Source organism: Pleurodeles waltl, chromosome 11 (assembly GCF_031143425.1).
Source record: "Pleurodeles waltl isolate 20211129_DDA chromosome 11, aPleWal1.hap1.20221129, whole genome shotgun sequence".
NCBI lineage: Eukaryota > Metazoa > Chordata > Amphibia > Caudata > Salamandridae > Pleurodeles > Pleurodeles waltl.
The window spans coordinates 942,352,904-942,366,827 of NC_090450.1; the positions used below are offsets into that span (position 1 = coordinate 942,352,904).

Below are 13,924 nucleotides of genomic sequence, written 5' to 3' on the forward strand. Positions count from 1 at the left end.
GGGCCTGGCCTTGGATCCCGGTGGAGTGGAGGCGGGTTATTAGGGTGCGGTGACAGACGGTGTCGAAGGCAGCCGAGAAGTCGAGTAGGATGAGGGCGACTGTTTCACCGTTGTCCATCAGGGTTCTGATGTCGTCTGTGACTGAGATGAGGGCGGTTTCAGTGCTGTGGTTGGCTCGGAATCCGGATTGTGAGGGGTCGAGAAGGTTGTTGTCTTCAAGGAAGTTGGTAAGCTGTTTGTTGACGGTCTTCTCTATGACTTGGGCAGGGAAGGGGAGGAGCGAGATGGGGCGGAAGTTCTTCAGGTCGCTTGGGTCAGCCGTAGGTTTCTTTAGTAGGGCGTTGACTTCGGCGTGTTTCCAGCTTTCGGGGAAGGTAGCAGACGAAAAAGAGGAGTTGATGATGGTCTGGAGGTGCGGGGCGATGATGTCGTCGGCTTTGTTGAAGATGAAGTGTGGGCAGGGGTCCGAGGGGGCGCCGGAGTGGATTGAGTTCATGGTGGTTTTGGTTTCTTCTGTGTTGATGTGGGTCCAGGCGTTGAAGGTGATGGCTGGGGGTGTGTGTTCAGTGTTGGTCGGCTGGGTCTGGTGTCCGAAGCTGTCGTGAAGGTCGGTAATCTTACGATGGAAGAAGGTGGCGAGGCCTTCAGCTTGAACTGCTCTCCTTCCGTTCGGGCCAAAGAGTAATCCCCATATCTGCTGAGTTGGAGGAAGAGGGGAGCAAAATACGTAAGAGAAACCGAGAACAGAAGCGCAACAAGGTAGAGAAAGTGGTGTAGAGAGGGATAGGAGATTTGAGTTAGATATATTTGACGTAGACTGGCAAGTTGGAAATTAAGTGATATCAGATAATCAGAAAATTGCTTTGGCAATCTGGCAATTGTTTGGAAAAGGTCACCAGAATAGTAAGACAGCTGAAGTGAATAATTTGAAAGATGCAAAAACGCCTAGATCTTGTGTGTGCCAAACTCAAATAAAATTTGGCAGTAACCCAGTAGCTTTAGAGCCAGTGAGTAAAACTAGATAGATTGCTATTATTTACAAGACTATAGGGATAATATCTTGAGATGCTAATTTAACAAACATGTCAGTGGGGTATATACTTAGATGCATCTCTCTATAATCCTATGTTCTCAGTATATATGGGCCCAAAGTAAATAATCCATGGATATCCAGAGATTTAAGGGATGTGAAATTTCAATCACCTGATGCCCAGGACATATTGTTTGAGGTCAAGGACAGCAAGTTTTCAACTTCAGTTTTTGCTTTGGACAAGTAGGCCCCACCTTCTGCAGCACACACCTTTTGTTTGCCAGTTTACAATACCACAGAATGATTTTGTGAAACTGGATTCTGCCACCAATGTAAAATGTGTATCCACATGTATAAGATATACAAAGTTGTAGATATAATTCATTAAAGCAAAGACTTTACTTTTCAGGCAGTCACTCTAAGGAAATGTTGTGATCTTAGCTTGCCTTACTGATAGTAGGTCCACTATAAACATATGTACACATGCTTGCAAAATGTAACAATTTGAGACTACTTACAATGCTTTCACCATGCTCCATAACTGTTTGCAAAATCATGCAGATGCATGAAAGTAAGCTTGGTGACACCATTCTTCAAAAATAAAATGTATACAAAAAATGGCAACTAGGAAAAAGTGACTTTGCTAAATCATTTACTAAAATGTTTGATATTTGCCGATATTTAAAAAAAATATAATAATAGTCACTGTAAAACAGTAAGGGGCAAAATGGAAATAAACTATGATCCAAATGCATAAATAAATTCACAAAAGTGCAACCCGAAGATACATAATCTTAGTGGTTTCAGGAACTCACAGGGGTTACAGAAGTAGACCTGGAAACCATACTCAATTTTTGCATGAGGAAATATTTGTGCATATATTTGCTCATGTGAAAATCTACTGTGCAATTACAAATTCACTTTTGCCTAAATCAACTTTCCCCACACTAGAAAGTTTTATTCCTGCCCTTCTCAGGACTACATTTCTACGGCAAAGAGTTGGTAAAACCGTTAAACAAGTAAGTTTGTGGGTGTGTACAGATTCACAAGCCATTAGAAACCTCACTCTATTGGTTCCCACCTCTGTCCAGTTCCTGCATGTAGACTTCTGGAAAGGTTGTACAATCAGAGCCTTACCAGAATCCAAACCCTGATATAGGATGAGCCTAGGCATAAGTGTCAGAGCTCTGATACAATGTGAAAGCTGCAATCATTTGCCACCTCATTGCATATCATAAAAAGGGACAGGTGGAATTTTTAACAAGATTTCTGAAGAATGATGTCCCTTGGACAAGTACCTGTTTTATGAAACTCCACACCCCTGAATATGATTCTTGAGTTTGTAGATTGTGGGCACTTACAAAAAGATTAGAATACCCAATTCAATTCCAGAGTGGAAAGTAAAGTCACCTGTGTGAAATTTGGAAGACAGAAAAACACAAAATTGATGGTTTCCAAGGTAATTTTCAAACATTTGTTTTTAATGCAATTGTGAGACATGCTAGTATGTTAATTTCAGAATCACACAATTTGGTCAGGTGCCGATAGTGGGATTAAATCCCCGGGTGTAGATCCCAAAGATAGCACTTTAGCCACTTTTCACATCTACAAATATATCTTAACCTTTTTGAAGCATAGATGAGGTGGAGGTGGAAACAGCAAATAGAAGGGTGGAAGTGAAAGATGTGTATTTCATTTTCGGCTATAGGAGAGCGCTGGAGTTTGATGCCATGCAGTCCGATCGTCGAAGGTGCCTGAGACGGGCGTGGAATGGCTGGAGGGAGGCAAGTCTAGTACTTTCTTTCCATATGTACTGTTTGGAGAAGCCTTTGTGTAATCCATAACTACAAATGTACCTGTGCAGTCCTGCCCAGGTCGAAGCCCTCAGGACCAGTGCCCCTCATTTTCTTTTTAAAGAACCTTTTTATTGTTTTCTTTATACATCGATTAAAGCTCAAAATTAACAATCATATCAACAACCATTGAAGCAGTTGAGATCCCCGCCAATTCCAATGACTTAACATGCAATTTACATTTATTTGCAATTTTTTTTGACCATTTATTCTTTGCAAGTATTGTGTAGGCCTCTGTTGACATTTACTGTCCCTCCGACTTTGGTGAATTTTCGGTTTACACCCTGTCCATACTTAGTCCTCATCTTCTGTCGATCCCCCTGATGATTGGTTCTTCCCTCCCTCAGACTTGGTCAATAATGCTCCCCAGGCCTGTAGGTCTTCCTCTACTTTATCGTCTCTCCGATATAGTCTAAGGCAAACCTCCTCTGCTACCACCCATTCTACCTTAAATTCATTTGTAATCTCATTCCTACAAGGTATAGACACTCTGCATCTGCCAGTCACACCTCTAATGCAGCCAACACATTGTCTATCCCATCATTTTGTTGATACTCATTAGTATGCAAGCATTATAATGTTTTCTGTTTTTCTGGAATGGCAGTTCCTAGTTGAGCGGCAAGAGAAGTGGCGGAAGCTGTTGAAAGCTGACATGCACTATCAACATACACTGTTGAACAAGGTTTTGGTTGGATGGAAGGTAGGTGGACCTGTAGAAGATGTATTGTACATGTATTTAATTATGTTTACCTGCATTAAAATCTATATACTGCAAACCTAGCTGGTTGGGAAGAGAGCATCAGCTGGGCATTTGCACATATCTATTTCCCAATATTGTATTTCTCACCTATTTATAGTTTGAGACACAGGATTGAGTGCTTCTCATAGAGGCAGACGATTTATATTCAAGGGCCATACCGAGGTATAAATCCTAACTCCGTCCAGCTGTAAGAAGAATTTAAAGGGAGAAAGCAAGGGATGGTTCATTGCTGCTAGCTGTGATGCAGATGATGTTTGAGATGCTTTTGTATGGACTTGCATGTTTTTTTTTTTTTTACACATTTGGCTCTCTGAGTTTTTCTACCCCTGTGAGAGTGCTTCACATAGAGATTATTCAGAGATAATAATTTGATGGTTTTTTCTCACTTTTGTAGCAATACCAGAGTAGCGTCCAGAGTGTTCTCCAAAAGGTGTATAAAAAGGAGACTCAACACCATACATCTCTCCTACGGTAAACAAACACAAAACCTGTGTGAACTTGTACACTGCTGAATCCTTTCCAAATTCCTCTGTGCCTCTCTGTACAGCTACATTAAACCTTACTCCCTCTTTCCTCATCTACTCACTTTTAGTACTCTGGCACCCTTGTCAATGACATAGATGCCTCCCTACCTTTTATCTTTCATCATTTATGTGACTTAAGGATCAGTTCCTGGCCCTTTTCCTAATCACTTCTCGGTTTGTTTTCTCTTAGATGGTCTTTCTCAACCTGGAGGCGAAATGCTGTGGCCCTTGCAGAGGAGAACAGAAAACATCAGCAAGCCGATTGCCACTATAGGATAGCAATTGTTTCCAAGGTACCTGTATGCATGTATTTTGTCTGCACCAGAGCACTTAATTTGGAGAGCAAGGAGGTTCTGTTAGTGTGGGAGAATGGTATAGGAGAGTTCACTTAATGATCTTAGATTCAAGAAGGTGCATTTTCAGAACAGAGGACCTGATGTACCAATACCAGTTTGCAAACATGGATGTGTAGTTTGCACTCCAACTGGTTTGCAAGTAGATGTGCAATTTCCAGTGTAAGGTATGTGCTAATAAGTCTCAACGCAAATTGTGCTGCAGAAGAGGGTTTATAAATAGCCTGCACAATGAATGTTAATTAGGCAGGTTTATGACCGCCTGTGCTTGACTGCAAATGCAGGGTTGGAAGCCTGCATAAGGAAGCGGACCTGCACCCTTGCCTTTCCAAATGCAGAATGTATTTGTTTAACACCCTCATATGCATGAAAGGGACAGGTGCTCTTTTTTATTTCTTTTGTAAACCCTTTTGGTAAGACGTGGTGAGAAGCAAATTTTCACTGGCTCTCTGGACCACCATCTGCTCCATGTGAGGCCGCCCCACTCAGATACCACCCCAAGTTGGATATCATTCCAACTTGGGGGTCAGTAACTGATCAGTAGTTTGTTACTGCAATTGCCATCACAAACCATTGATATATTATTTGCGACACATAAATAGAAGGTAGAAGGTGCTGTTTTATGGCTGCACATTCTGTGATTTTGCCAATGACATGGGTTAGAGCAAAATGGCATTTAAAGTCTAGCCCAAATTCCTTACATTTTTCTTGAGCTCAGCTTGCTGGATGGTCACCGTGATTATGGCACACAACATTTTTACTCATATTTGGACATCCAAATGATCATGGCTCACTTTTCAAAAGCTGCTGATTAACCTGCTTTATGACCTGGATAAATGTGTGAAGTCTTTGTTGCCACCCTCTCGGAACCTATACTTCATTCAAGCCTTTCTGTATACAACTATTGAATGACAGTTTTCAGTTGATCCCTCTAGCATCTCTCAGTATCTGAGCCACTCTGCCACACTAGCTTCCCTTTAAGTCAGGATTCGGATCATTATCATTATCAGTAACAGTTTCAGATCACACTTGGTGAATTAATACCTTCACTAGAACATTTTGCATTTTTTGAGGAAAATGCACCTTCTCTTTGTGCGTCCTTGACGGGCATGGACCTATGTGATGCCTTCCATATTAGCTAATATAATTAATTCCTTTACAGATTTCCGTCACTGTCAGAATACTCATAGTTTTCGAGTTATGCATGGGCTGCACAAAAAATAATTAGGAGTCCAGTTGGCCCAACTAGGTACCTAGTTCTTCTAAAGCTGATTCAACCTCTAAGGAAGGACTACTTCTCCACAGTAGAACTTAGGGAGTTGTTCCTAACCAACTTCCTATGTTCGGGCAGTTGCCTTTGGTAGCTCTCTGGGTGTCTTGAAGAACATTGTTGATATTGTGAGGGCAGCATATAACATAATTGCTCAGAAGCAATATGGAAGGAAGTGGCTAATGCTTTTCTACTGCTGTTCAAAGGCAGAGACACCCTCTGTATTGCTTCCTAGACAATGCCATGACCGTTCATTTACTTATTACCTGATAAGGTCTGATAGAGAGGGTGATTTTTACAAAGGATTCTTAACTGTGATAGGTGCACCCAGAAACTCAGGTTCAGAATGTTTTCCATTCTAAAGCTATTGTATTGCATTACTTTTGGTGGTCGGCTTCACCTATATTGCTATTACAACAGTCTCATCCAGAATAAGATCTGAATACTTTCACAGTCATGACCTATTGCTTTCAGTTGTCTTATGTTTTTCTCCTAGCAGATGATTTTTGTGGTTGCAGACCCCTCAGTCTGCTGAGTGGGGAAGAGGCAAGCTCTCGTAATGTTTTATGGTCTTTCTTAAAGATGGCGTGATCCTGGGTTGGCTCCTTTCTTGCTGCCTAAAGTACTATATTACGGAAATGTAAGCTCAGTCAGGAATATTGTCAACCAATGTGCACAGTTTTTCACACTTTTTGTAGTTTTGATGGCTCTTAGTTTAAAAGCGAAGTGTACAAGGATACTCCACCATGACTCTGCAAAAAAATTTGCATTCGATATAGGCATCCGATCAGACTTTTTTGGCTTTGCCCAACTTAAACGTTTTTGGCTAGCAACTGTGTAGCCTCATTGCTACCTTTCCTGGAACCCTAAGCATTTTAAAAATCTTCCCACATGTATGGCAGAAGAGGTTTAGATGCAGAATTAAACATAAGTTTATCATTGTAATCCAGACTCTGACCAGTATTGTACGAACGGTGCTGTGACCCTCTACTTTCCAAGAAACGACCCTGCAGTATGGAGTGAAAGGTGGACACTAAGGAGAAGCACTCTTTAAGGCCATTTTTTTTTGGGGGGGGTGGTTGTGACTTTTAGTAAGGATAGATAGTATAGACTGACACCTTTGGAGCTGAGGTGTAACATGGAGATACAGGGAGTATGCCTAGGCTTCACAATTCTTGAAGATTGTTGGCTTTTGCGGTGCTGAACTGCTTCTTTCTCTCCAATACCAGGAGTGATATTCCCAATAGAACCAGGAAAGAGGGTTCTGATCTACAACGACTGTAGTCCTCCACAGTAATTAAGTTGTACATTTATCTTAGCTTTTTATTTAGCTGATTGTTTTTGTTTCCCCCCCCCAAGGTACTGTCCCAATGGAGGGAAGTGGTTGCTATGCAGGTTTATAACAGACATCAAGAGGAGGAAATTGTGAGGGATGCAAAGGAGCATCTAGGCCGATGTGAGTATAAAGAAGCAATAGGCTCATAGCACATGGACAAAAACTGATTGCAGTGGACGGGCTGATACTGTGAAGATGCGGATTGTGGGTGAAATCAAGGGTTCAACCTTTTTTGCTTAGGCATGCTTGTCATGTTAACATTTCTCTAGCCTTATGTTTATTTGTATACTGTTCAGTGTGCTTAAGGGCTAGCTTCCTCCACTGGCGAGAATTCACTCAGCGGGCCAAGATTCAGCGGGAGAAGATGGAGACTGCCGCAGTGCATCATAGGAAGAATCTTCTCCAGCAGTACCTGCTGAAATGGAAACAGTACCATCTCAAGCAACTAAGGAAAATGGTGAGCCAACAAGTGCTGATATATTTTTTACTTGGTCTGCAGATACGATTTTCATAAGAAGCCTTTGGGATGAAGCTGACAGACAATAACTTCTTTAGTTTTGCCGTATGTACGAAATTTCATAAGCAGTAATTTTTGGGTGTTTCTATTAATCATGTCGACATTGGCATCGAAGTTGAGACCTCTTGTGGAGTCTTGTGAGTCCGTTTTCTAAATTGATGTTAATACGTATGTTGTATTACTGTTTCATGACTCTGTTATTTAAATAAAATGATAATTGTTGAAGGTGTTCCGAACACAATGCTTTGCCACAGAAGGCACATAAATTGCTGAAAGTAAATAAGGCGCTTCACAAATCTCTAAGAGATGAACTTGGCAGTAGTGATGACTGAGTGTTTACGTTAAGTCTGTCACTCGCTTTTTATTGATTCTCACAATTAGTTGTGACATGATAGATTAAGAGATCCTTTGCCTTGTTTCGTTCAATGAAGTAACCAATTTGAGTGCAGGACACTTGCAGTAGCTGAACCAAACAATGTCCTGTCTCGCTGAGACCCCACGCTTCAGTAGATAATCCCAGAATTAAGATTAGCCCACCCTTAATGTTTGTGGGTGTTCATAACCCACAGAAGTTGAAAGTTATGGTGTGTGTCATGATGTGTTAACTCCCTTTCCTGCAGTTGCTTGCCCTCAGAGTTCAGCAATCCGTACTTAAGATGGCTATGTTTATTCTGTGGAAAGTGGTTGGCAAAGCTCTCAGAACTCTGATGCCACTAGGCCAATGGCTTCATGTCTCTGGAGAGCACATTAAGTGCCTGAATTTAGAATCAGAAGCTACTTTTCCTGGGAGGCCGCATAATTCTCTGTGTTTTGAAAATTTCCTTGGCCATCATGAAGACATTATGTGTAAGTTCCAAGTGGTCCAGAGCATCTTTGGATATTTTCTTGCCGCAGCCATAAACTTTCTACCAGATATTTGATTGAGATTTTGTTTACCTTTGAAAACATGAGTGTAAGTTGAAGCTGGATACAGAATAATAGCCCAAGAACTTAATACTGAAATGAACTTGAGTCAAATTAAATTACTATTGCAGAGAATACATTGATAGACACTAAACTCTATATTTCTTTTGGTCATTTGCATTCTAAAGCTACCTAATAAGGATCCTCAGTTTAGAGACTGATAACTTCATGATAGTTGCATTTGTACCTAAGGTAAGTGATTTATAGTGTGAACACAAACATACAATCCTGAAAAATGTCTGCATTACAGTTTGAAAAACAATCCAAATGTATATAGGAACCACAGAGCATGTAATCAAGAATCTATGTGGATATATTTAACCGAGAAGTAACTATGTTTTTATTTTGTGATTTGGAACTCCGAAGAGGTCCATATTAAAAACAAAACCATCCAATATAAAAAAGCATGAAGATCAGGCGATGTTACAAGCATAATACAGTATTTCAAAAACTACCATTAATCATTTAATCAAATCAATATAAGTTTTAAAAACACTTTTAAAAAAGTTTAGAACTTGAAAGCAGAACATTTCATTAGGGGGTTATACATTAAATGTAGAGCCTTTCCTGATGTTTTTGCATTAAATGTCAAAAAGAGAGGTTTTACCCACTTTCTAGCAAAGCTGGACAAACAAATAAAGCATTTTTTAAATCTTGAATATCTAATTGACAAAAGTCACACATATTCAAAATGCTGTACCATTTCGAGCTTAAAACCTTTAGTGGGAGCATATCCAGTTTTAATAAGATGTAGAATAGCCTCACCCCATGAGGCAGGTTCCACTCTAAGTAAGGTTCAATCAATCAATCTATCAGGGAATTTGTAAAACACACTTCTCACCCGTGAAGGTCTCAAGGTGCTGAGGTGGGGGGCTGATTCTGCTCGAACAGCCATGTCTTGAGATGTCTCCTGAAGACCTCCTCATCTGTCTAATCCACCCCCGTGCTGCTGCTGAAAGTGGGGTTAGCACAGGGGGGGTCGGCCATCTTCACCATCTGGAGAGACATAGGTCACATTACAAAGGCGGCAAGGCCTTTGAAGCTTCCCGCCCTGGAACGTCTATCCTGCCTGGGTGAGGTGAAAACATCCCCGTCCAGTGCAGGCTTTTGCCTCTGGCCCTTGAGAGTGATGGCTTCTCACCTTGGGGGGGCGAAAAACGTGTCTGTGGCGGCTGGACCAGTCAGTCAACCCACCAGTAGCTAGTAGGTTTTCGGGGGGTACCTCTAAGGTGCCCTCTGGGTGCAGTTATTAATAAATCACTCACTGGCATAATTGAGGATTTATTAATACGAGATGTTTGATACCAAACATCCCTATATTCAGAGAAGCCATCACGTAGCTGGGAAACTCCTAGTGACCAGTGTCCAGCACATGCATTTAAAATGGCTTCCCTGGCCATTTACTGTGTCTGAGAATCGACAAAGACATAGCAGGGACATATCTGCTCATGCAGATATGCCCTCACATGTAATAAAATGCACCCTGCCTTAGGGCTGGAAGGCCTGCTAGAGGGGTGACTTACATATATTACATGCAGTGTTAGGCCATGTTGTGTTTTCAATGTTGGAAGCACCTTGTCATGCAGCCTGCAATGGCAGTCTGCATAAGGTTGGTGCTGGGTCCCTCAGTGGCACAGGTTGTTCTGCAAACTTGAAGGGACCTCTTCAGTATCCATGCCCTAGACACCAGGGGTGCCATTTACTAGGGACTTACAGGGGGCTGAAGGGCCTGGTCACTTGGAGATCAAGTGACCAGGTGTCTTGTTTTAGGGAAGGGACACTGGCACTGGGGGCCTGGTTAGGAGGAACCCAGTACACTTCAGTCAAGGTTGCATCTAAAAAACAGTCAAAAAGTGGGGGTACTGCAACTAGAACCCAGCTCCCTACAATGCATAATAAGAACAAAGGCAAGCAAGTGATCACACGATCACATGAGGAACATCATGAATCACTATATTGTATTCCCAAATGCAGGTGGAGGAAGGGGCTTACCCTTCTCAAGCCATGTTTGAGCCCCTTAGGGTTAGGCAGAGGACTGTGCTATGCAGCAGGAAAATCTAATGAGAAGCACGTATAAATATGTAATAGTACGTACAAAATTAGGAAAATAAAGGGCACAGAGTGCTTTGTCTAGGTACTCACATGGTCCGTTGTGGTAAATTGCCTGTGACCTACCCACCTCTGCCAGCCTGGAGGTAATGAGGCTGCCGGAGCCAGGGTTATTTAAAGCAAGCCTAATGATTATCAGGTGAGGAGTATGATGTGACGTGAGGTCCATGTATCGAGGACGGTTGCCCATTTGTCAAAAATGCAGGCGCCAATCTAGACAGTATTAAACTCTCCCCGGGGGCTGGCTCATTCAAAGTGGCCAGCAGTAGGTCATGAGTACAAGCGCCACATACATCTCCCCGGTATTGGCTCCACCCGAAGAGTAGTGTAAACTCTGGCCGCCATCATGGGATGGCTCTTGAGCTAGGGAGTACGCACGCCTGAGGTGAATTGTCTAATTCGCCCCTTGGAATGTCAACATTCAGGCCAGTGATGTGTGTGACAAGGCAGAAGACCCAGTATTGTTCCCTCTGAAAAAAGGGTTTGTTTGTCCCAGGAGTTATGTGCTTCCAGGATGGTCCATTGTAGGTCATCAGGAGTGTAATTATTGTTAAAAAATTGAGAACTCATTTTGGTGGTACTCTTTCTGCACCGTATATTACTGCGGTGTTCCATGATTTTGATCCTAGCTGGTCAGGTCGTCATTCCGACATATCGTAAGGAGCAGAGGCAGGTGAACAAATATATCCAGTTCTTGGTCTTGCAGTTAGTGTGTCCCCGCCATATCCATTTGAGGGTGATGTCTAACTAGAATTTTTTCTCACATTAGTGAGGTTTGAATTGTTTATTCCCTAGATGTGGAATGATGCAGTTTTATTTAAGAATCAAATTATGTCCAGAGTTTACTAATGTTTTGTGAAATCCAAATGTAGGTCCCTTCCATTAGGGCTAATATGAGGGTTGACATTGGAGTGCATACTGCTACCCTGGTTGTCAATTTTGTAATGTCTAGGTGCAAAATGCATTGCTCATGGTGTCTTTTGTCCAGCACTGCAGAATGGTCAACATAAATACGTTAATCTATTATTGGCAAAATCTGAGTGTGAAACACTTGAAGTGTTATTGCTAATTATGAATCCTCCCTCAGTAAATGTTTGTTACTGTTTGAAGAGGTTTTTTTTATGTTCTTTTTATATCTGCAAATTGAAGCGAAAACATGTATGGTTTTATGGAAACGATTTATGAAAGGCATATCTTCACTTTATAAAAATTAAGATATAATAATGTTTGTAATTTGGGAATATGATGGTTTTTTTTTGTATATTGGTACATTAGTGTTTCTGTGGATTCACTATTATTTTTTTAAGTAAATACTCTCATTCATATTGTCTGACTCATTCACTCACTTTCCCCTTCACTCACTTTTAAGCCCGCTCACTCATTATGATTCAAACTCTTACTCATTCTGGTTCATACTCTCACTCAGTCATTCACACACAAATGTATCCATACACTCACTGATTCGTATTCTCACTCACACACACACACTCTCTTTCATAATCACTGACCCTCACTCACAACTACTGGTGTACAGGGGCTCTGATTTGAACTCCAAGGTCACAGGGGCTCTGCTTTAATAAATAGGTTTCAGTAGGCTGCCCAGGCCTTGAACCCTGATGCAGCTGCACCATTAATAGCAGCACTGCTGACTCACTCCCACTCACAATCCCCCCCTCACTCATTCCAGCACACTCACAATGCTTTACTCACTCGATCGCTTTCACTTATTCATACTCTCACTCACTTTTTCTCACTCTTTCACTCGCATTGACACGCTCAAACACACTAAATGAACACATACATTCTCTCTGAATCTCATTTTCTAACAATCACTCACAAACACATGCACAGCGAAACAATACTGTATTTTTGTTTTTTACTTACCTTCCTTCGCTGGAAAACCAAAGCTCTATGACGGCTGCAGAGCAGGAACCTGGTGCTGGACATTAAAACCAGCAAGCCATGAATCCCAGTGAGAACTAGACAGAGCAGTGGGCCAGGACTGAAAGGGTGACCTACCTCAAACCCTCTCCCAGCTTTTTGACAGGGCTGGAAGCACAGGCCTATAAGAAAAGCTGTGACAATGATGAGGTTCCTGCCTCTCTTGCTCTGGTTGGCTCCTTATTGATCTCAGAGATGCACTGATGTGTGCCCTGACAGCCTCATTTTAGCCCATCTACTATGCCTGCCTGAGGCATCTGCAGTGTATTTGCTCAATAACATGGATTGTTGTTGTGTGTGGGGATTTTAGTAGAACTATGCCCCTCACATCCGCAATTCAGGTATTCATCTACAGAGTGTTGTTTTTACACTCAGTAGTTAGTAGCTGCAGAGTCCGTGGTTACCTCTTAAACTACTTTTATTCTTGCCACTATGTTTTTGTTAGAACTGTTTTAAACATTTTAATGCAAAGAAAGTGCTGAACTGCATTTGTGATGAACTGCATTTGTGCTGAACCCCATTTGTGCTGAATTGAATTTGTGCAATACTGTTCAATTTTCGGGAACTGCGAAAAACTGTGAACTAACTTTGGTCCGAGACTGTTCATTTCATCTTTCAAAACTTTGTAATTATTGGCATCACTTTCTCTGACAGTAAGGAGCCTATCCCTACCCTTTCCAGTGAAAGATAGCCACAAGATAGCAGCCCACTGCCTTTGAGGGACCAACAGTACCATACAGGCCCTCTCAAGTGCAGCAAACCACTTATTAATGTCATCCCCCTCCTTGTAAGGGGGGACTATCTTATGCAGATTCCTGGAATCTTGCTCTCTAACAGGATTGCTATCAGAAATACTGCTGCTGCCACCATGGGGAACTAACCCCAATCTCTGTCTTTCCCTCTCTATGTCTAGGGATTCCCTATCTAAGGCCAGCTGCTGCTGTTTAAGCTTCAGTCTGGTCTCTTCTACCCTCAGCTTTCTGAGTTCCCTTTCCATTAAGTTATCCTCAGGGTGGGAGGGTTGGGAATGTTTGGACTCAGAGGAAATGTGGGAATTTTCAGAGAGAGACCTGTCCCTAACTGGCTGGACCCTAGTAACCTGGCCTCTAGGAGTGAAAGATGCCTTACTAATGTGTGACCCTCTAACACTACCAGTGTCACTAGGTGGCCTGCTAGGGGGCAGGACGTTGTAAGAACCCTCCCCAGCTTCTTCAGGGAACTCCTCTGAGTCTAACTGGAAAGCTTCCCCTTTTTCTACCCTCTCCTGA

At 42.0% G+C, this 13,924-nt stretch overlaps 1 protein-coding gene across 1 annotated transcript in view; it reads left to right on the plus strand.

The window, feature by feature from the left end:
• SFI1 (SFI1 centrin binding protein) overlaps positions 1 to 13,924 on the plus strand; it is a 328,160-nt gene that overhangs the window by 194,676 nt on the left and 119,560 nt on the right. The window contains exons 17-22 of the mRNA XM_069215083.1: positions 2,739 to 2,814; positions 3,488 to 3,583; positions 4,038 to 4,114; positions 4,358 to 4,460; positions 7,150 to 7,246; positions 7,423 to 7,583. Coding sequence (XP_069071184.1) covers positions 2,739 to 2,814; positions 3,488 to 3,583; positions 4,038 to 4,114; positions 4,358 to 4,460; positions 7,150 to 7,246; positions 7,423 to 7,583 — 610 coding nt within the window. The remainder of the gene's footprint in view (positions 1 to 2,738; positions 2,815 to 3,487; positions 3,584 to 4,037; positions 4,115 to 4,357; positions 4,461 to 7,149; positions 7,247 to 7,422; positions 7,584 to 13,924) is intronic.